Raw genomic sequence first — 23606 nt, forward strand, 5'->3', positions numbered from 1 at the left:
CGATCAAGATGCTGCGGAAACAGCTAGCCCACCGAAACATTCTAGTGCTGCAGCAGCCTTTTCATTGTAGGAGTATCTCGCATCATTCAGCGGTCACCGTAGCTACCTCATCCCTGAAGTGGAGAAACGTTTAAAGATATCGCATCAACGAGCCAATTATTTCTTGCACTCAAAACTGATATCGCGTGATTCTGACCTTATCAATGCAACCCCCCCCCCCCCCTTCCAATCCCCCAATACCCGTTCTTATGCGTTGGCACTAATAGCAAGTTCGTGAATAATAATAATAATAATTGGTTTTTGGGGAAAGGAAATGGCGCAGTATCTGTCTCATATATCGTTGGACACCTGAACCGCGCCGTAAGGGAAGGGATAAAGGAGGGAGTGAAAGAAGAAAGGAAGAATAGGTACCGTAGTGGAGGGCTCCGGAATAATTTCGACCACCTGGGGATCTTTAACGTGCACTGACATCGCACAGCACACGGGCGCCTTAGCGTTTTTCCTCCATAAAAACGCAGCCGCCGCGGTCGGGTTCGAACCCGGGAACTCCGGATCAGTAGTCGAGCAACCTAACCACTGAGCCACCGCGACGGGGCAAGTTCGTGAACAAAAAACATTTTTTATCGCTTTGGCTAGTATGATTCCATGACACTAATCAAACGAAAGGCAGCAAGTCATAGTCTTTACGAAGGCAACTCGTCTGACGCCACGTTTTCAATCTAATTTGGCCATCTTATTTGTGAACATGTAGCTTATGAGGCTGCTATAGCCGTCAAACCACCGTACTAGTCGAAGGAAGTCGAAGTAGCTTGCTTTTGTCGCCTATACAAACACCTATGAAGGCACCAAATTTCTGCATGACTAATTAATTTTGCCCCCATGTGAAAGTAGGGCGCACAAAGCCAGCGATAACCGCGTTGTCTTGCAACAGCACGAACCAAATCTAAAACAGATAAAGGTAACGAATGGAATGGAGGCACGAAACTCAAGGCGGACGTTCATTAGGGACTTCTCAAGAAGACGGGGTAACTGGATATAAAAGAGGATAAAAATGGAGACAGGCGCTGGACAGGGGAAAGAAGCGCCGGCAATATTCACCTCACGGGCTAAACCTTCGTCTGACGTCCAAGTGTCTAAGGTTACCTCTCTTGCATGCTTGAATGAAGCACAAGGAATTTATGCTCGCGTAAGGAAAAAAGAAAGAGGCAAGGAAGATAAGAGCAAGCGCCCACAGTTCGGCGTCTCGGCAGTCAATTGGTCGACGCAGAGATGTTATGCAATTTGGAATAATGAAGTACAGACTTCAAAAGAAAACAGCCAACTTCAGCCACTTCCAGCTGCGCCATTAGCGACGAAAATTTTATTCAAACTGGGGCACCTGGAATAAACGATCGACGTCGAGGCGAAAGCCGCGCATGACATTTTTTAATGGGTGATATCACCTGACCCACAATTCGAAAGGAAGCACAGTGCATGTCCGGCTTATGCGTATGAACTGCTGGTTGTAACTGAGCTATTTTTGGCGCATAACTCTGGCGGGATCCTCTGAACGCGTGGACACAGAAAAGGCACAACACAAAGTTGAACCCACAACTGAAGCTTTTCTTCCCAGCCTGAGAGAGATGTGCAGGATGGTCAAGAAAAGAACAGCATTGTGGTTATTCGCTATCAGTGGAGCAAATGTACAGCCATCGAAGTATTTTTTTCATCATGTGTATGTAGGTTATTCTGAAGAAATTCTTCAGTTTTTAGTGCAGCCTTGTTTCGTGCATTTTCTGTGCGCCTGGTTAAGTAAGTGTTCAGCGGCGTCATGGGAGTATCCGCAGTATCACCGTAAACGTGTGGTCACCGAGTAGTTAAGGGAACAGCGATTAGAAGACACGTCATTATGAAGCCGACGTATTAAATATGCACGAAGTGAATGTGAAGCACGCTTATTTCACGCACTGGCAGATGCCTCTTTAAACTGCAATTCCCAAAGTTTGACTTAATTTTGTAGCTTAAGAAACCTGACATCAAACGCGCGTTTGGAACGGCGAGTTGATCAAAAGATTAGAATTGCGAATTATCCTGCTAAGATAACGAGGTATGTGCATAACAAGAATCTAGGCCTCTGCAAAGTGTCCTACTGTGAGTAAAATATAGCGTTTCAGGTCATTAGGAAGCAATTACTCAGTTCCTCCTAGCTCTTGTAGATATAACAGTTGCGATGCAAAGCATTACGCGGGTGTAGACATGTCACAAGCCCCAAGAGCTCTGGCTACCACATTGGTATTAGCGAAACCAAACACACCTGCGGACCAGAATGTCGTTCCATAACGTAAAATATATATGCCTCGACTCTACCGCGAAAAAAATGGCAGTATTTTGGAGGTTTTCGTTAAAATTGTTTGGTCTAAGAACCATTAGGTTTAAAGTTAAATGTAATGCATAAAAATGAAGCCAATTACACACGCTCTTAGTGGTGTCAGCTTTATTAAAGTCTTTCATGTCGCATTATAAAATTCTACTTGCGAAATGAAGGTTACTGCATACATTCTGAGCAAAACTTTCAAAGATATGCTAGTATAGAAACAAGAAAAGAATTGACTGAGCTTTGGAAAATACAACACATCTACCTATTCAATAGCAAATACTTCTGGAAAATTCAAAGTTCGAGATCGTGCACTTTTCTGGCTAAAAACAATCACTTTGGCCCTATACTTGGGCATACTTTGGGCGAAGCCTTTCCTATTCGCTCCGGCTGGACACACTCATGAGGGGCCTTTATTGGGATTCCTTAAGGAAGTTGCGCACACCTTCAATTTTCTCTCTGTGCGATTTTCTTTAGACTAGCTGTATAGCCTCTCCAGAAGGCAGATGACTCAGATCATGAGACAGATAACATCGGTAACGTCAACATCTTTTTTTTTAAATCACCGCTCAGTTGTGCAATGCAGGCCCAAATACCCATGAATCTAACCGGAGCGCTGCTACCCATGTTCTGGGCTGGTTCTTTGGCTCTTCTTCGCCCTCTGAACTGAAGTCGGATGCTTTGAGTCTAGAACATTGACAAAATTAACCATGGACACAGCTGAATCACGAGATTTGTCTCATTGCAGAGCGCGTGCCACGCTGGCAGAAGCGGCCATTCTCAACTTCTACGATCCGCTACATTCAGAAGCGGTTCAGAAATCGATGCCACGGGAGAAAAAAAGTCAAGCGAAAGATAAAATTAAACTGCAGTTTTCGATCTTCAATGCACATGGCGCAGCATGTTCAAGAACTCCTGCGGAACTGTTTGAAAGTGGCCTTCGCATCCATCGTTAGCTGAGTAACGATGGTAGGTAGGAGCGGTAAAGGGAAGGAGTTAAACATAATTACGTGTTCTACTTTTCGGTTTAAACCTAAAAACGCCAATAACACTACAACGCTGAGTTCAGTTTTAGAAATTCGGCTTTAACAAAAGCTGCCAGTATTCTTTCGACGCGCACAGCAGATCTGCTGAGCGGGTGACTCCACCCATCGCCAAATTAACGTCGTCAGCTAGCGTAATGATTTTGGTTGTCATCGCCGGATTAGGGCAGTTGCTCGGTTAAAAAAGGCTTTTCCACTGAATGTGTAATAGCTTCATGCTTAAGCGTAGTGTAATTGTGCCGTGCCATGTCTACCGCAACGGTTCAGCGGCATTTCGACTGCTGCAGTCAACACGCCGACCACGCGATGCTCCGATCGCTCGCTCTACCCAGCGCAACAACCCAAGGATAACATGACATCCCAACTTTTAGAAGTGAACTCCATTTTCGTTTTTGTTTGATGGTTCCATCATTTAATGTCCGCTGCTTTTTTTTTAATGCGATATCAGCTTCTTCTACAGGCACAGCGCAATGTGTGACCATATGTGAGTTAATTAGTAGTAATGCTCGTACTCACAAAATGATCAAGATATACTCTACGTGACTTCTGACAACACAGGAATACTATATAACTGAAAAAGAAACGGTAATTCATCAGTAGATAATAATATTCGCTGAAAAAAGCTGAAAACTGCGTTTTGAAATAAACACAAAAAATTCCGGCGAATTTATGGAACATTGAAACCGAAACGTACAACCCCTAAAGATATTTCTTTGCATCGAAATGACCGCAGATAATGGTTCGTGAATTTTTGTGTGTCAGATGACAGCGTGGGCTATAGGGCGCTGCGTAGTTGAGGGTTCCGGATTAATTTGCCCTATAGACTGGGTTTTTTAGCTTGCGCCGTAGTCTCATTACATGGTAGCTTTTTTTCCTCCACGAGAATGCGTCTCCCGCGACCGGAATCGAACCCGCACCCTCTTTCTCAGTTGCCGAACGTCATAGCCGCTGAGACACAGCTGCCCGTTTATGGAAACGATAGCCTACAAATTCTGCCGACTTATTTTGTTTTTAAACCATTCCCATGATAACGCTCACCCCTTTGTCATCAGTAGCCATGTAAAAGCATATTATAAACAAAAACGTAGCATATGGACGGGACGAAGAAGGGCGAAGACAGGGCGGTTGCTACATATGCTATGTTTTTGTTTATAATATGTCTGACCAACTGGCCCCTCAGTATACTATGTAAAGCATACGCGCACCTTATCAGAGGAGCCAAGGGTTGAACAACGTTCGCATAGAATGTAGGTAAATTACTATCTACCTGCTATTATGATTAATTTGATTTCTTCGTGTCAGAAGAGCATTGGCTTGTCTTCAATTCCTCACTCCTGGAGGCGGTGGTTATTTTTTACTACCAGCGCTAACAGCGGCGAACTCGATTTCGAAGAAAAGTAGTCATTTGCCTGGGCGAAGTGGCTATAACCTGTCGCGGGCCATCATAAAATCTGAGAACGAGAGAGAGAGAGAGAGAGAGAGATTCATGAGAAAAAGAAAAGAAAAGAGGCACACACCAGCACCGCCCCCCCCCCCCCCCCACACACACACACACACATCGCGTTAAAGTCGCCCAAAGAAGGTAAAAGAAAGAAAGTATTGAGAGCGCGTGTGCGTGTGTGATGAGAAAAGAAAGAGGCAGAGCTCGCTCGCTAATCTGGAAAACGAGGGCCAAGCGCCCGTAAAGCTTCTCGTCTATCCGTCCAATGGGCCCGCCTACGTACGCGACTACACTCCCAGGCCGAGGAATGCTGCCGCCGTGCACCTACCCCGTGACGCACGAAGCCCTTGCTGCCAAGTATGGCGAGAATCCATGTTTTAATACTTTCATTTCCTCTCCACACTCGCTAAAGCTGTAGCCGGTCTCTCCCTTCACTTCTGAGCCCTTATAACCTCGGCACCCCTCCGCTTGAGGAACAGCTACAAGACTGCCGGTTCTCCCACCTAGCTCCTTCGTTTTTTCAAAGCTGTTCCAGCGTTAAAGCGCCATCCACTGCTTCTACTACCTCTCGCGCTCCTGCTATTAGCTTGAAACTTCCTTGACGCAGTATTTTGTGTCCGAAATGAGAGACATCACTAAGCCACTAAATCGCCAGTTTTCAAGTGTCAACTACTGCGTTACAGCTGAAAATATTTAAAATACAGCATAAAAGTGCGCCGTTTCGAAATGAATGCGAATTCGTCTATACGATTACGGACCTATCTTTCAGCTCAGCTAGTTCTCCCTATGTTGCAGTCACCCAACAAATGCAATCCATATGTTCTCAGCGTGTTTTCACCGTGGCCTCTATTCCGCTTGCGGTTCAAGGCATTATGACGATCTGTTTATTTGTGTGCAGGTGTATATGTTACTTACGATCCATTCGCTGTCGTCGTGATGCTTTCTAATCGTGCGCGCGATGAATTCCTTCGCTCCACCGGCAGCCATCCAAACTCCATTCTAAGTGAGCAGAAAGCTCGTCCCGCTGTTCTTTCCGTACGCATTTCAATGTAAAAGGCATCGTCGCTACCCGAGTAGTTCTTCCGAAGTCGTCGCCTAACACACTGTCGCCGCCATCTGTAAATGGCTCTCGAGGGCAATGTATTCAGCACTGCCCTTTTTTTAACCCCCTCAAAAAACAGCTTTCGTTGCCATAGGTCACGGTTTGACACTCCGACGACCATTGTGACTGAATGAAAACGCCAAGAGGAACAAGGCTGCGTTGAACGGCGGCAGCTGTCCGGTCCGCAGGAGCGGAGGCATTTTATTGACACCGCAGCGGGCCCCCCGTTTGACAACAGCCCGAAGCCCGATCACGCATTCGCAAGCGGCGCACCGCCGGCGCGAACACGCAGGGGCCCGAGCCAAGTGGAGAGCGCTCGCAAAGTCCTCTCGGATGTGCTGCTCCAAATCGCTGCCACGCTGTCCTTCAACTCGAGGGCGCCGCGCACTCGACAGCCTCCCCCTCCCCCCATCCCCTGTCAGCGGGAGATGATAAAGCCTGGCTCAAGGGCTCCTGAAAAATGCTCCATCGTTCCCGAGAAAAGTATTATGAATTACAAACGCCGTCTGCGAGGTGTCGCCGGTTTTGTTTGTTTTCCGTCTCGGTGACTTGGAGGGTTTTCTTTCCTGCTTTTCTGCCCGCGCGTGCGTGCGTGTGTGCGCGTGAGTGAGTGCACCCGGCGTTGGCTGCGGCGGGAGCGTGCGCTGTTCTCGCGGGGATTTATCAGGGCGCGATGAGCGATGACTGCGCGCGGCGCGCAGATTGTCGCGCTCGGACGCCAGCCACGACTGCGGCCGAGGTGAGCGCGCGCGCTTTTGCGGACGGACCTCGCTTGTCGCGGCCACCGGACAATGCGCGCGCTGCCTGCGCCCGAGTGCTGCCGCTCGGGTTGAGGGAGCTCGAGCGCTCGCGTGTCACGCGCACTGGGTGTGGGACCACGCAGTTATTCGCAGGAGAATAACTCGCCTACTGAAAGCGCGTGCAGCAGAGTGCAAGGAGAGGTCGGGAGGCGGGAAAAGGGTGAGGGTAGGATGGCTCCGATGTAGTTGGGTGCTCCGGCCAGCCGCTCTGCGAGGCCTGATGTAAACGCGCCGGCTGGAGGGGCCGTAGTGAATTGACTGCCTTTCCCCCCTCCGCATTTCTCTTTCCATTGTATTTTCGTCCTGCAGTGACGTTAGGCGACAGTGCAGCAAACACAAACACATGGTAATTAGCTGGTATGACAACAGATAAATTATCAGCACCGTATAAACGATGGTTTCGAGGCGTAAGTTCACACGCAGTGCACTGCAGCAGTTTTGCTCTGTTGTCAAATGTTTATAAAGACCTGCCGCGCTATTTCGCTGGATACCCGGGCCGCTTCTTTTCTTATTTAGCAGAGTCAATTCTATGCATATTTAACGATGGAAAACTGCGCGCCTATGCAAGCAACTTCACTTTTGCGCGCCATTTGGTTCGAACATGGTTGCTTTCCGATTCGTAATAATGCTGGTTCTTGGGTAATAACGCCGGGATTTTTGACAAGCTGGCAACGTTTTGACGCTATGAAAGCACAAGCACACACACACAATCCAAAGGAACAACCGCTTCACATTTACAACAGAACGCAATACAACACGACAGAATACAGTACAATACACTACAACACAGTACAAGAGAATACCGTACAATACAGTAACAATAAAATACATTTGTTTTTAATTCTATATGAGTTACATGCACTATCTTAGCCCGCGAACGTGTCGAGCGCTCTTCGGCGGGGAAAGAAAAGTTTTTCAACGAATTGTAGCCTGCGTATTATGGTCAGCATGCGGCGACGAATTGTCAGGTCAGCGCCTCTTCGATTTCAACGCCAGCCAGAAAAGGCGGTTTCAGCAAATCGAGACCATTTCTATTGTAATTTCGAACTCTGTTCCAATCGCTAAATTCGCTCCTGCTGTGAGAGGAAGCACCCAGTAGCTATAGCGACATACCATGGGAAATGGGTGACCAGATTTTTACGTCTTCCTTATTTATTATTTTTTGTTTCCTGAGGCGACGATTCATAAAGGAGCATTCGCCGGCCATTTCAGCAGTTTCCGCTATGGCGGGAGCCGATGCTCCCTGTAAGTGTCGCCACATCGCGGCCAGCACAGAAACACAAGAGTCCGAGAGAGTCCCATTGTGTTGAAGCGAGTTTTGTGAGTGACACTGAAGACGAGAAATTTCCGATCGGGAAAACTAGTACGACATTTAAGGAACTACTTTTTCCGTCAGTAGGCGCCCTCAGCAGTGCTTTAAAAAGGGCTAGTTGGTCGTTCAATATTATAGGGGAGCGCTTAACTTCAGACAGCTATCGCTATTACTACGTCGCCCAAAAGTGAGCCGAATGTTTTCGTGCTACGGTAGGTTTGTTTGCTGTCATCCAGTTTTCCATGCCGCTATAGTTCATCCTTCGGGACACAATAATGGCTGGAACAATAACTCGACCACTATAAATAAACGAAGCGGACAAAATATTTCAAGCGAGCTGTCCAGAGCAAGACAGCGTTTGAATTTTTTTCTCGCCGAGGTCGCGCTTTACCAAGTGGCCGGTAGTGAATTAGCCTACTTGACCTTGGACGCTGTACACGGGATTTGAACATACGGCTTTCAAGCGCTGCAACACACTTCCCCTGAAAGCGAGCAGCCTTATAGTTTTTCCGCGGCAGCGCCTTTGCCAAGGCAAAGGAGGTGTTTTTCCGCTGATTTCACTGCCTTTTTTTTTTGTTTGTCGCTGTCTTTCTTTTCTTTTTTCGGGGAAGAGGGGTGGCGCTGCCGGGGTCGAGCCTCCGGAGAGCACGGCGCCGTTACGATCCGAGCATTCCGGGGCTCGCCCTCGGCTCGCGGCGAACAACAAGGCGATCCAGAGGCGCTCGGGGCCGACCCCATCAGCCGCAGCCGTCCGGGGCCCTCGGGGCGAGCGCGGCGGGAGCTTTGCAATGCACCGGGCGCACAAAGCAGCCGCGAGCTGCGGCGTCAGCGCTATGAGCCCGCCGCGGAGGAGATTGTCAACCTGCGAAGGGCCGTATATTTGAGCGTCGCGGCCACCCGCCGGGCGAGGGCCACTCGCTGACGTCGGCGAACCCATAAAGAACTGGGCCGCGAAACCGGACCTGGGCGGGGTTGCAGCCGCAGCCCTTGTTAAGGGCGTCCCACGCCGCTCAGCGGAAGCGGAAACTTTAAACGCCACCCCCTCCGAGCTGCTGCTGCTGCTGTTTGCTTGCGTCTCCCCCGCTGCCGCTTGTCCCGGTCGGGAGGTGGCGCTGGGTGCGGCGTCGCGCGAGGCCAAATAAATTATAACCTGCATCAAAACGACATCAACAGCTGGTGAAGGTATTGTTTTACTGATCACGTCTGCCGTCAACGCGCGTCGAGCTCGTTGCTGTCGACCGATTCTGAGCACGACCGATCGCGGCGGCTCGCCTGCCGTTCCGAGCTGCCCCTGCCTTTTTTTTTTCTTTTGTCTCTGCCGGTCTTCTGCCGCTTTCTTGTGGCGTCGCCCATTTATTGCTTTATTTGTTGATCCCTTGCTACGACGCCAGCCCCGTTTGTACCGAAGCGTGTTCGCTTGCGAGATAGCTGCTTCCTACATTCTTTTCTTGCACTTCTTCGCGAACCTGGTTGCATGGTCAAATATGAAACGAATATTTTTTTTTTATATCGCAGTATGCTCTTAGTTATCAATGGATGCGGAGGTTTCGTCTCTGCTGTCCATCCCGACAGGTAGCGCGCGTTACTGTTATCGGTTTATCAGGCAAGGATACGGAGTTGAGGTGTTCGCTAGTGGTATGTATGTACGAAGAAAGCCAGTAGTAACTGAGAGTAAGGAAAACGACCTGGAGAGGTCGTGGGTTCGGATACCAACAACGACATGGGGTTGTCGTTTCTTCGACTTTTAGTAAAATTTTCTTCCATTTAAAATTTCTGTCTACAATCAACCACCAGCGCAAAAGAAACGTAACATTCCCATCTGCTTTCCTCGATTCACTTCTTGTTCGCATGTGTTAAAGAGCAATCTCTAGCGCGTCGCGTTCACCGTACGGAACGCCAGCAGTAACAGAAATCTGAAGCGGGAAGCATGCCGCGACTACAACATGGGAAAACGCCTACGACATAGATGTGTGCTGTGCCGAGCTACGGGTGCGAAAGAGAACGCTACGCCCAAGATGGCGAAACGCCACACATCGCTCAGTGACCCCACTTCCCCACTCCTGTCTTACGAACGTGCCAGCCGCATGCACATGCTCCCGCACAGTCACGTCGGCATCTGTGTAGACGCAGAAATCCAGCGTGTTGCTTGATTTGAAGCTTGAACCGAGTACGCTGTTGAACAGTTCGTTCGCCCGAGTCGCGAACCCAGAGACAGCAGCAGCCTGAAGTCTGCTGGCGCTTTTCATGTGCGGCCTGAAAGTTCAGCACAGCGCGCAGCATCCCAGATATGCTCAGGACGCCTAGCGAGGCTCAATGAAGAGCAGACTTGGTGCAGACTGGATCGTGGGATAAAACGGACCAACTAAACTTGAATCGCGCTTCGTGAAAAAAAAAAAAAGAATTGTCTTGATCCCTCCGTACCAGTTACTGCTCTTGCGAGAGCGTTCGAGAACCGTGTAACAGTTTATAAACATCTTGAGCGACGACTGCTGCCAGTTGGATGGAACCTCACAGACGTAAATATGAGCCTGCGTTTCGAACTCTGACATAGGGGCAGCTAGCTGCAAACGCCCCTTCATACGGGTATTTGGAATAAATTAGAATCTATCTGATGCACGCAAGTAGGACTACGAATGAAACATCTAGAAAATGTATCGATGTTCAGCATTCTTTGTTCACATTTAGAGCTTGCCGACTGCCATAGAAGTCCCTGTTATCGTGGCGAGATAGTCCAAACACCTTGTCTTGCTAAGACCTCTCTTGTATTCATTAAAGTCTCTCCTCCTCCTCCTCCTCCTCCTCCTCCTCCTCATCCTCCTCCTCCTCCTCCTCCTCCTCATCATCATCATCATCATCATCATCATCATCATCATCATCATCATCATTCTGCTAATGTGCACCACCCGCGTTGCGGCAGCGGCATTAGTTCCAATGTTTAATATGTGTCGCGTGGACGCCAAGCAGAGCGGGCAGTAAAGGAAACAGGGGGTGGGGCACTCTCGGAGCAAGGAGCAGGAATAAATTTTCTTTAAAAACATGTTCAACGGTAATAGAGCACGCCCGTGCGAGACTACGGGAGGCCGAGTGTACGTCGCTCGAAAGCATTTCATTCCTGCTCAAGAAGCACAAGTCGGACCCTCCAGAGGCTCCCATAAAAAAAGAAGAAATGGAGGAGTTTTAACGTGATTAAATCGAGTGGGACAAGCGAAACCTTTTGCGCTCAGATGGAAGTGGATGGAGACGACGACGTGCAATGCGCAGCGCTAGAGTGTGTTGCAGTTTAACACGAGGCGTGACCGTCTGCGGCGATAGCATATATAGTGCTCTCGCGCTGTGAGTGGCCAGCAAAGCTGGTCTGCTCGCGCCGCCACGGGTTTGAGTCTCAGTCGCGGCATTATTTCTTTTATTTCTGCAGGTTGACCAGGGTCAGCCTCGAGGTCGTGCAAGCCACGAGGTTATTGGTTGATTTTAACCGTGTTAAGTAGTGCTTTCGCGCCAAAACAGAACATAATAAACATATCTTCGACTGACTGCACTTACGTTAGCGGAGCTATCCGCAAAGCTTTCCGGGACTCGAACGGGGTGCTTGAAAGCAAATGCTTCGCCCGTACTCGTTCCGCACTGGCAAGTGAGAAGGTGAAGCCGAAAGGGAGCGACTGAACACACACACACACAAAATCTGTCGGTCGCTGACTGCCCGGTTCCTGCCTGGCAGCGGCAGTCGGCCCACGGCCGCCGGAATTAGGCGAGGTCCGCCCGCAGACGGTGGAGACTTTTATCCTCCATTAATTATGCATATTCTCCCATGCGAGCGTGTTGGGCGCGCTCGCCGGTGGCACTGTGCCGGCCACTTATTTCCCGGCTGCAGTGGCCGCCGCCGACGGCGCACCTTATCGGCATCGGGACCGTCACTGGCACCGAATAAAGTTGCTTTTGTGCCCCGCGCGCCCGGTCTCTTTCGCGGCGCGCTAGTGTGTCTGTGTACATTTCCGACCCCGCAATATCGAACCGATAAGGGACACTTTTAATTCTGCCATTCTCTTCTCACTCTTATGCTTTCTCGTTTTATTTCTTTTTTTTTTCTGTCTCCCTTCTCCCACGCCGTCCTGCGGCCGCCGCTTCGCTCATCTGCCGGCGGGAGGCCATTGTGCGCGCAGCCAAGGAGAATGCAGACATCGGTTTCCGACTCGGCCTTTATCTGCTCCTTCTGCGTGTGTTCACTCCGTCGTGTCGCTTAACAAACCGTGCGGGGCGGAGACGGAAAAACCGTACACGCTCATTTCCGAACGACATTTTTTTTGTGTGTCTGTGTTCGTCTGTGTTCGTGTCCCTGATGCTTAGGGGGGGGGGGGGGGGGAATTAAAAAGGATGGCTATGGCGATGGTGATACACTTTCGCCGGAAAGTGGGGTCATTTGTGGTGTCGTAATCTCGCCGTATCCTCCTCCCTCTCACCCTCGCCTCGAGCCCCCCCCCCCCTTTTTTTTTTTCTGCCCCTTTTAACGCACATTTGCCGGTCGCTGCTGTGCGCCGGCGCCCCACGCTGTATTTGCTGCTTATTTTTTTAATAACTTTACGCCTTTCTGCTCTTCTTTACCTTTTGCTCTTTTTTTTTTTGCTGCGAAATCTACCAATCTTCTTGGTTATTTCTCTTTCACTCGTCCTTCGACTTATCTTTTATGGTTCGGCCTTCTCGACACACCGAGATTCGGTAGGAGCTTTCCACACTTCCTGGGCCCAATCTTGGGACGAAAAACAAAGCGGGTTTGATGATCTGGCTGTCCCATTTCGCGCCGTCAAAGTTTGGACTAGGCACGTGGGATCTACCAGGAAACAAGTTTATTTCCCCTCTCGTATAGTGCGCGAGATGCGAGTTTCGGGGGCAAAAAAAAAATAAACACGCATGTTTTTCTCCCTCTGTTCCCGTGGAAGAGTGAGACGTCAAGAGAGAAAAGAAGGGGACGAAATGCAAGGAAGGCGCCGAAGGGAGATGGGGCAGACAGAGGCACAGTCTAGACCTTCCTGCCGGCTAGAACAGAAGTGCTGCAATCTCGATGGGATCGTCGCGCCGTGCATTGCAGCAACCGAGATGTGATGCCACTGCCCTTACACAAATTTCTTTAGACAGTCTTTAGACTGCCCACAGACTTCTGTCTATAAAGTGTATAGACTGTCTATAGACAAATCCTAGATAACAGTCTATAGGCAATACAAATCCCATTGACAGTCTATAGACAATGTATAGATTGATGGCCATACGCTTTTAGTAGGTTTTTGTCTATAGACAGTCTACAGACTATGAATAGAGAAAATGAAACATCTATAGAAAGGCAATAAGGTTGATATGAAGTCTACAGACTGTCTATAGACCATTTTTATAAGGGTGCACTGAACAGAGGCACTGAACAGAAGTGTAGCCAAGGCGGGAGAGTGGCCTCACGTGCGAGTTAAAATGCTTCTGTTGTTCTTTATCCGTTCTCAAAAGTCCAGATCGAAATCGCATGAGAGGTGAGCGGACAAGCAAGGCGCTAAAGTGATTATAGATAGGTCTTCACTGGCCGCTTTGGATAATTCAGAAAGATTAATTGATGCAAAAGACGGTGAAAGACCTGTAGGGTGACACCATCAGAACACCTATGCCGCCTGAATGGAGTGGCCGCACAACACCGCAGTTTTTGGCCCACAGCTGACAGCGTGCTCGCTGAAGGATCCAGATGCTAGCTGCAAGAGCAACTTGCTATGCATGGCCAGGTGTAAGGCACTGCGAATCATGCGACTGATGCGGATTGCGCTAATTACGTCTCCCTGTTGGGAATGTGTATTTTAATTCCGTCAAGCTTTCGGTCATAAATGTCTTTGTTGCAAGCTTTCAAGGGAAAAAAACTTTCAAAATTGGCTGTATATTAACTGTATACCACGTGTATACCGCGTCTAGTATAGTTCGTGTATACCGCGTCGAAATGTTACATAGAGCACGCGAGGAAAGGTCCAAATTGCGGAATGAAAGTTTCGTCGCAGGAAAAAGGCAAACCTAAATCACGTGCACGATTGGTGAACTTGAGTAACGCTATCTTTCCAAGGACACCAATGCGTCGAGTAACGTCGTGAGCAGCCAGGCACTGATAGTTCATTTTCTGGTAGCAATTGCAAATATGGTTTTGCGCGAGCGGATTCATATTTATTACCAACCCCTTGCATAAAACAAACTAGGGTACTCGATAGTATATTCTATGTACCGAATCACTTTTTTCTACATCTAAAAAAAAAAACAGGTTGAACTAGCAGAGATGTGATTTGTTCTGTTTGTTAGTGAAAAAGCCGTGAATCCGGTCGCACGCACGACTAAATGATCTCATCACTGCGAGGTATCCTCTCGGCTGCTTCGAGCAATGCACACTTGTTAAGTGATGGAGAGGTTGCAGGCTTTCAGACGCGGCGTTTTCTAACTCGTCACTGATGGCCTCCTTGCGTTCAGAACCCCCGGAGCCGCTGCACAACTGCCAGATTTGCAACCTGACCGAGACGTCACTGGGCGTGACCTGCTGGACGGGCCACGGGTCGCCGGACGCGGCGCACGGCTCTGCCGGCCTGAACACGACTTACGTGCTCGAGCTGTACAGCAGCCAGCAGGCGTCGCAGGTGCTCAACGTGAGCGGCAGCCAGCCCGTGTTCAGCGTACGCAACCTGCAGCCGCGCACCGAGTACTTCATCGTCCTCTACGGCGTCAACAGCCTGGGGCACAGCAACGCCGTCAAGCTGTACGCCAGCACACTCACCTCGGCCGAGGCGCTGCTCGACACAGGTGGGCCCGCTCCCTACTTATGCGGGCGCGCTTTGCTTCCGCACTGTTTTCTCCCGCGCCGGCTGCGCACGTGAGGCACCGTTGCGACACGGCGCGGACGTTTCAAAGCGATGTCTCGCAGAACTCTCGGAAAAAATTGATTCCGCTCAGACGGCGGCCAAGGAACCAATAATCCCAGACATGACGGTGAGGTTCTCCGAACGTGTGTTGCAGAACAACTCGGCCCATACAGTGTAGCGTTTTTGTTGCCACAAATAAGAGCTCTCGAGCAACCGCTTCCATGGGTGTCAAGACTGGGAGGGGGGGGGGGGGGGAGTAAAGAGAGAGGACTGTTGCATTTGGGTTGCAAGCCCCAAGGGTAGCGTTGGCCTGGCGGCCTGGGGCAAAGCAGGAAACATCCGAAGGTCCCGGCAAAGGATGAGTCGACTGGCAACAGAACAACTAGTTTATTCTGGCATCGCAAAAAGAGCAGCCGGTCAGGGCGACCACGTTACTCGAAGGAAGGGATCGAAGTCTCTCGTTGGCGTCCGGGGCAGCCCCCTTTATACCCACGGAGTCGAGGGCAAGAGGGAACGGCTTGGGAAGAGTCATCCGATACGGCGACGCTTGAACATGTTCAGGCGTGACGTGCGCGTCCGCCAGGCCGGCGCCGGTCAGACCTCCTCGCCTCCCAGTTGGAGAGCTCCTCTCCCCGGCTGCCGCGCTTTGACAAGCGTGGGCAAAACATGCACACACACAAACACGCACGCACGACGACACGTGGCACTGAAACCTGCCTGGACGCGCTTGGCGGGAGGCGTTGCGGCAGCGATGAACGAAGCCGCGGCATCCGGTGCATCCGCGCCGGCTATACCGCGCGCTGTAGGCGAGACGTAACAGACCGCCCCGCCGGGAGAAGGAGATCCCGATGGTCAGGGGACTGCATCCGCTGTCCAGAGGGATGTCGCTCGATGATGCTCATATTCGAAACCGGTGGTCCCTCGACGTTGCTTGAGCGCAGCGCACAGAGAAGGCCTCGTTCTCAGGTTCAGGTTCATACAGGGCACTGCAAAGTGACTTCGGGAGAGTTGCCATTTTTGTGCTCGTTCCCAGCAAGCGTTAGAACTACGCCGAAACGCAACCGCTCAGTCAGCAAGCACGAGACAACCCTCACTAAGCTCTGCCAGGCTCTTTCCCCTTTTATACTACTGCCTAGTTCCTTACAGTAGTCAAGCAGCACTCAGAACGCGTCCACAAATTGGAAAATTGCACTAGAAAGCACATAATCACTTTGAAACACTAAACAAAAGCAATATGTTAAAAATCCTGCCTCAGGAAGAAAACATCAGTAACCAACAACTTTGAGGCGGATTCCTACGTTAGGGGCTTCGACTTAAGCCATCGGCGTTACCGTTGAGACTCCCCTTTTTGTAACGCACCTCAAAGGAATATTGTTGCAAAGCGAGGCTCCAGCGCAGGAGGCGGCCATTTTTTGGAGAGATGTTCTGCAGCCATTGGAGAGGGCAGTGATCCGTCTCAATGATAAACCTCGAGCCGGCTAGGTAGCATGACAATTTCTGAACGGCCCACACGAGACACGCACACTCTTTCTCGGTGGCGCTGTACGCCTGCTCACGACAGGTCAGCTTACGACTAGCATACAGGACGGGGTGTTCCACTTCTCCATTGTCCCTTTGGCACAGTACAACGCCCATGCCTCGCTCACTAGCATCGCACTGAACAACGAACCCTTTGGTATAGTCTGGCGATCGTAGCACAGGCTGGCTTGTTAGGGCGCTCTTTAGGGCGCTAAAAGCTCTCTCCTTTGTCTCGCTCCAGACGACTGTTTGGGGCTCTGTTTTTCTTAGAGCATCCGTCAGGGGAGCCGCGATATCGGAGTACCTGGGGATGTACCTCTGATAGTAGCCGGCGACACCCAAGAACGACCGAATATCGGTCTTCGTGCGCGGTTGCGGGAAGTCTCGCACAGCGGCCACCTTTATTTCAGAGGGGCGGCGACGACACTGTCCAATCACGTGACCGAGGTAGACAACCTCGGCCTGTGCTAATTGGCACTTGGGAGCCTTGACTGTCAAGCCCGCTTCGCGCAGGCGGGTTAGCACTGCCCGCAAGTGTGCCATATGCTCAGACCAGGATGCGGAGAATATCGCTACGTCGTCTAAATACGGTAAAGCAAATTCTTCCTGTCCCCGCAACACTTTGTCCATGAGGCTTGAAAAGCAGTATGGCGCGTTCTTCAAACCAAAACTCAAAACTTTAGGACGGAATGTTCCCATTGGTGAAATGAACGCCGCATACCTACTAGCCTCCTCTGTAAGTGGAACCTGCCAATAACCCCTGACAAGATCTAGGGTGGAAATAAACTGAGCGCTACTAACTTTCTCAAGGCGCTCCTCGATGTTAGGGATCGGATAAATTTGATCCTTAGTGATAGAATTAAGCCTGCGGTAGTCGACGCAAGGACGAGGTTCCTTGCCCGGTACCTCAACTAAAATCAAAGGGGAGGTATAATCACTCTCACCCGCCTCAATAACACCGAGCTGTAGCATTTTCTTTACCTCAGCCTCCATAATATCGCGCTGGCGGGGTGACACCCGGTACGCCTTGGATCGTACTGGCTCTGGGGAGGTAAGTTCTATATTATGAGTAAGGACAGAAGTCCTACCAGGCCTCTCAGAGAACTGACCTTGAAACTCTTGTAAGAGTTGGTGTAGTTCGGTTTTCTGCTCAGGCGACAGCGGTGCTTTAATGATTAAGTCACTAATGACCTGATCAGTGTCTTCCCTGTTCGTCACTGAGCTTAGTCCCGGAAGCTCGACCGGAAGCTCTTCGGGAACGTTTACCATCATACACACCACTGCTTCCCGTTGTCTGTAGGGTTTGAGCAGATTACAGTGGTAAACTTGCTGTGCTTTCCGCTTTCCTGGCAGACTCACCACGTAGTTAACATCCGACAGTTTTTGAACAATCCGTGCTGGGCCCTCCCACTGCACGTCGAGTTTGTTTTTTAGCGATGTGCGCAATACCATTACCTCATCGCCCACCTCAAAACGACGGGCCCTGGCTGTCCGATCATAATAAACCTTGGCCCTCAGCTGGGCCTTTGCCATTGCTTCACCTGACAACTCCTGTGCCCTTCTTAAGCGTTCGAGGAGACTAAGCACGTACTCGACCACGACTGGGTCGTCGCCCCTGCCTTCCCACGAGTCTCGAAGCATGCGAAGCGGAGACCGCAGCGAGCGACCGTACACCAGCTCAGCTGGCGAAAACCCCGTAGCCGCATGCGGCGCGGTCCTTAATGCAAACATCACCCCAGGCAGACACAGCTCCCAATCACTTTGTTGCTCAAAACACAATGCTCTCAACACGCGCTTCATGACGGAGTGGAGCTTCTCAACGGAATTCGACTGTGGGTGGTACACTGAGCTGTGTAACAGCTTTACCCCACACCTTTCGAGAAAGGCTGTCGTCAAAGCGCTGGTAAACACTGTGCCCTGATCTGACTGGATTTCCGCAGGAAAACCAACTCGCGCAAATATGGACAGTAGTGCATTGACTATCTCAACTGAGCTGAGTTCTTTAAGCGGCACTGCTTCAGGGAACTTTGTCGCTGGGCAGATCACAGTCAAAATGTGTCTGTACCCCGTGGCTGTTACCGGCAGAGGTCCCACTGTATCAATAACGAGCCGTCTAAAAGGCTCCGTAATGATAGGTACCAACTTCAACGGCGCCCTCGATTTGTCCCCTGGTTTGCCAACCCGCTGACAGGTGTCACATGTCCTCACAAAGTGTTCTACGTCACGAAAACACCCTGGCCAATAGTACTCTTGCAAGAGACGGTCCTTAGTCTTCTTAACTCCTAGGTGTCCGGACCACGAACCGCCATGCGACAAGCGCAACAGATCCTGACGGTAGCACTGAGGCACGATCAGCTGATCGAATTCGACTCCCCTGCGGTCTAGATAATTCCGGTACAAGACCCCACCTCTTTCCACAAAACGAACATTTTTCTTGGCGATACCTTCCTTGACATTGCAGCGCATGTTTTCTAGGCTGCCATCCTTTTTTTGCTCGGCTATCAAAGCCGACCGGCTGACTTTTAGCAACCTATTAAGTCCATCGGACGTAGGCGCGATGAGCAAATCTGCAGATAGCTCTTCTAACTTTCCCGTGTCGGGCGTTTCCTCTCCAGTACCTGGTGCCTTAAGCGCTACAGGCTCAATTTTATTCAGTTCGGACGTGCTCTGAATATCAGCTTGCTGCGCCTCCGACCCTTTCTCATTGTTCGACAACGTCGGCCCCGCAACTACCGCCTTTGCAGCGAGCTCCCGAACTCTCGATCTGGTTAAGGCCTGAACGCTAGCCTCACCAAACAAAAGACCCTTCTCGCGCAGGAGGTGATCGGACCGGTTCGAAAATAGGTATGGGTACTGGGGGGGCAGCATAGATGACACTGCGGCCTCCGTCTCAATTGCTCCGAAAGGTCCTTCAATAACCACTTTTGCTACGGGCAGACACACGCTGTGAGCTTCCACGGCTTGCTTGATCCATGCGCACTCGCCCGTGAACATATCGGGTTCTACGTAAGAGGGGTGAACTACATCCATTGTAGCTGCGGAATCCCGAAGCACTCGGCACTCTTTCCCGTTCACGAGGAAGTCTCGCATGTAAGGCTCGAGAAGCTTCATGTTCTCGTCAGTGCTGCATAATGACAAAAACACGACTTTTGTTTTTGTTTCTGGACACTGCGCCGAAAAGTGACCCGGCTTCTGGCACGTATAACACACGCGCGCTTGCCTCGCCTCGAACCGCTTTCTGCGTTCGGCTTCGGCTGCCGCCGTCTCCTTACGTTCGGTCGGACTGCTTTCACTCGCATCCGCACTACGCGTGTCCCCCCCTTGCTCTCATGGGTGTGAACTTCGGCCTCTCAGACTTGGAGCCAAATTCACCCTTTTGACCGTCCTTAGCTCCGCGAGCCCGACGCGTCACAAACTCCTCGGCTAGCTCGGCGGCTTTAGCCACTGTACTAACGTCTGGCCTATCCAAGACCCAGTACCGCACGTTCTCAGGTAACCGACTATAAAACTGTTCCAGCCCGAAACATTGCAGAATTTTCTCGTGGTCACCAAACGCTTTCTCTTCTTTGAGCCACTCCTGCATGTTTGACATAAGCCTGTAGGCAAACTCTGTATATGACTCATTTCTGCCTTTTTCATTTTCCCGAAACTTCCGACGGAACGCCTCCGCTGACAGCCTGTACTTTTTTAGCAGACTCGATTTCACTTGGTCGAAATCCTCTGCCTCCTCTCTCTTCAAGCGAGCGACTACGTCGGCCGCCTCGCCGGGTAACAAAGTGAGCAAGCGCTGTGGCCACGTTTCCCGAGAGAACCCCTGCTTCTCGCACGTTCGCTCAAAGTTAACCAGGAACAAACCAATGTCCTCTCCAAGCTTAAACGGCCGCATCAGGTCAGTCATTTTGAACGATACCCGTTCTCCTGCACCGTGTGCCTGACTTCCATTACGAGCGCGTTCCATCTCTACCTCGAGACGCTTCATTTCCAAAGCGTGTTGACGGTCGCGCTCTTCTTTCTCTTTTTGTTCTTTACGTTCTCGCTCCTCTTTCTCTTTTTGTTCTTTCCGTTCGCGCTCGTCTTTCTCTTTTTGCTCTTTACGTTCGCGCTCGTTTTTCTCTTTTTCTTTTTGTTCCCTCTCCTCAATGGTCTCAAGGCATTCCGACAGCTCGTCATCCTCAGCCTCCAACTCAAGAATCGCCCTTAGCAGTTCTGGTTTTCTGAGTTTGTCTGAGACATCAAGACCCAACTCTCTTGCAAGCTCCAGCAATTTCGGTTTGCGCAACGACTTCAAATCCATGGCTGCTCCGAATGCTGCTTTCTCTACTGCCTACTATTGTCTTGCCGCAAACTAACCCGGCAGCAACGACAACCACAATTACCAGCTCTGTTTCTGACACTAACAAAAGCCTGGCAAAACTCAGAAGAAGAAAGTCCCGCACTCACCAAACCTCGCAGCCACGAATTCAGCGCAGTCGTTCCGCTGCAGGCAACCAGTCATCACACAGGGCTCGTTGCACTGCTCCCGGATGGTCGTTGTGCTGCTCAGCATACAGTTGAACGCATATCTTCGCTGCTGGCCTCCGTTGTCGGGATCTCACCGCTGGCAACCAGTTGTTGCATTTGGGTTGCAAGCCCCAAGGGTAGCGTTGGCCTGGCGGCCTGGGGCAAAGCAGGAAACATCCGAAGGTCCCGGCAAAGGATGAGTCGACTGGCAACAGAACAACTAGTTTATTCTGGCATCGCAAAAAGAGCAGCCGGTCAGGGCGACCACGTTACTCGAAGGAAGGGATCGAAGTCTCTCGTTGGCGTCCGGGGCAGCCCCCTTTATACCCACGGAGTCGAGGGCAAGAGGGAACGGCTTGGGAAGAGTCATCCGATACGGCGACGCTTGAACATGTTCAGGCGTGACGTGCGCGTCCGCCAGGCCGGCGCCGGTCAGACCTCCTCGCCTCCCAGTTGGAGAGCTCCTCTCCCCGGCTGCCGCGCTTTGACAAGCGTGGGCAAAACATGCACACACACAAACACGCACGCACGACGACACGTGGCACTGAAACCTGCCTGGACGCGCTTGGCGGGAGGCGTTGCGGCAGCGATGAACGAAGCCGCGGCATCCGGTGCATCCGCGCCGGCTATACCGCGCGCTGTAGGCGAGACGTAACAGGACCGAGCAGGCGCCGGGGAGTGCTTCTCATGCGGACAGTATCCCCGCCTATCAAGAACAGGAAACTTTGCTTTCCAGGAGATCAGCGCAGAGACGGCGCCGCGCCGTACGCGCGCGAGATCCAATTTGGGTTTGTCCTGTGCCGTATTTACCTTGTCTGGAGGAAAGTCCCCGGCGTGCCACTCCTGCGAGCGGATTTATTGGTTCGTCGCTGGGTTGTCATTGAAAAAAACCGTGATTACGATAGGCCTTAACCGAATTACGGCCGCCGGGCTCTCAGTGAATACCTTGACAGCTGTTGGGCCTTCTAGGTCGTTTGCCTCCGCGCGGGTTGCTTCATCATTGCGCGACGCTTCGCCTAAGGAAGGTCACTGAAATTTCCTAGTTGTGGGTACAACAAGATATCAACTTATTTCTCTCCTTGCAATAATATAATTCTTTATCATTTCTAAAGCAGTGCTCGCTTCAATCCTTGAAGACGTACAGGAGGCTGATAAGGCATTTGTGAAGAATAGTTGAATCTTTATCGAGGCATCCTTAATTTAGTTTCTAACAGCCTCGTAGATACAATAATAATTAAAATGAAAATAGGAGCGGGCACTTGGGCTTGCTATATAAAAAGTTCTCAATATGGGCTTGAGGAAATAAATAAGAAAGAACTCAGTGAGCAGGGACAAATTATAGAGTGGCTAAGCTACATTTTTAATAAGGGAAAAATAATACAACCTTTGTCCGTAAAGTTCCGAGAGTGAGTCTATTAAAAAATGCGTTTAACATTGAAATCATTTGTGCAGTACCCCTTCGAAATAGTCTCCGTTGCAGTCTATACACAGCTTCCAACGCTTCTTGAGGTCTTGGAAACAGTTGGAAAACGCTTCTTTTGACAAGGCTGTCAGCTCCTTTGTCGTGGCGTCTTGAATGGCCTCCACGCTCCCCAACCAGCGACATTTTAGGGCTCTCTTCACACGAGGAAGCAGGAAAAAATCGCATGCGGAGAGGTCAGGCAAGTATGGAGGATGGGGAAGTACAGTAATGCTGTGCTTGGCGAATAATTTTGTCACTCTGAGAGCAGTGTGCGGCCTTCCGTTATCGTGAAGAGGGCTCCATTGTACAGATGCCCATAAGTCAGGGTGACGGCGTCGCAGTGCATCACGCATGCGTTCGAGCACGCGGATATAAAACTCCTGATTCACCGTCTCCCTTGTGGGACGAACTCGTGGTGTATGACACCTCTGGCATAAAAAAAAACTATCAGCATCGTCTTTGTTTTGGTCTTCAGTCGACGCACCTTTCTCGACGCCGGAGAGCTTGTGGACCGCCATTCGGCGCTCTGCCTCTTTGTTCCAGGATCGTATTGTAAACACCATGTTTCGTCTTCAGCAATGATACTGTCGACGAATGCAGCATCATTCTCTGCCTCGGAGAGCAAATCAGCGCTCACTGATGCACGCGTGTCGTTCTGGTCCTGTGTGAGGGAGTGCAGCACAAGTCTGGCATTCAGCTTTCGTTTCCCCAAGTTATCACGTAAAATTTGGTGGCATGTTGTCTTAGTAATGTCGAGAGCATCTCATAGCATGCGGACTGTAATGGCGCGGTCTTGCTGTACGATTTACCTGATCCGAGCCACGTTTTTTTCATTCCGTGAGGTTGAAGGGCGCCCCTGTCTTGTGTCGTCTTCCACCGATGTTCTCCCCGAAACGAACCTCTTGTGCCACTCGAAAACTCGCGCCCACGATAATATCTCGTTGCCGTAAGTGTCACGAAGGAGCTCACACGTCTGTGTGACTGTCTTGCCAAGCTTCGCACAGAATTTTATGTTTACACGCTGTTCGAGGTGGACGTCGCTCTCTCTACATTCACTCACAGTATAATGCGCAGACGACAAGCGACAACGTATTTTCTACATATAGTGCCGTCTAGCGGCTGCCACAGCAATTAACATAAATAGCTCAGGTTAGCTCGAAACGATGGTGCTACACATACGCACCAACATTTGTTTTGGTGAATCATTTCTAGAGA

The 23606-nt window shown here is 50.5% G+C and overlaps 1 protein-coding gene across 1 annotated transcript in view; it reads left to right on the forward strand.

Moving 5' to 3' along the window:
* The window catches only part of LOC144112937 (uncharacterized), a 101814-nt gene that overhangs the window by 60771 nt on the left and 17437 nt on the right, over window positions 1-23606 (forward strand). Inside the window, exon 3 of the mRNA XM_077645777.1 lies at window positions 14526-14852. Within this exon, the coding sequence (XP_077501903.1) occupies window positions 14526-14852 (327 nt within the window). The remainder of the gene's footprint in view (window positions 1-14525; window positions 14853-23606) is intronic.

The sequence above is a fragment of the Amblyomma americanum genome, chromosome 1, assembly GCF_052857255.1.
Source record: "Amblyomma americanum isolate KBUSLIRL-KWMA chromosome 1, ASM5285725v1, whole genome shotgun sequence".
NCBI lineage: Eukaryota > Metazoa > Arthropoda > Arachnida > Ixodida > Ixodidae > Amblyomma > Amblyomma americanum.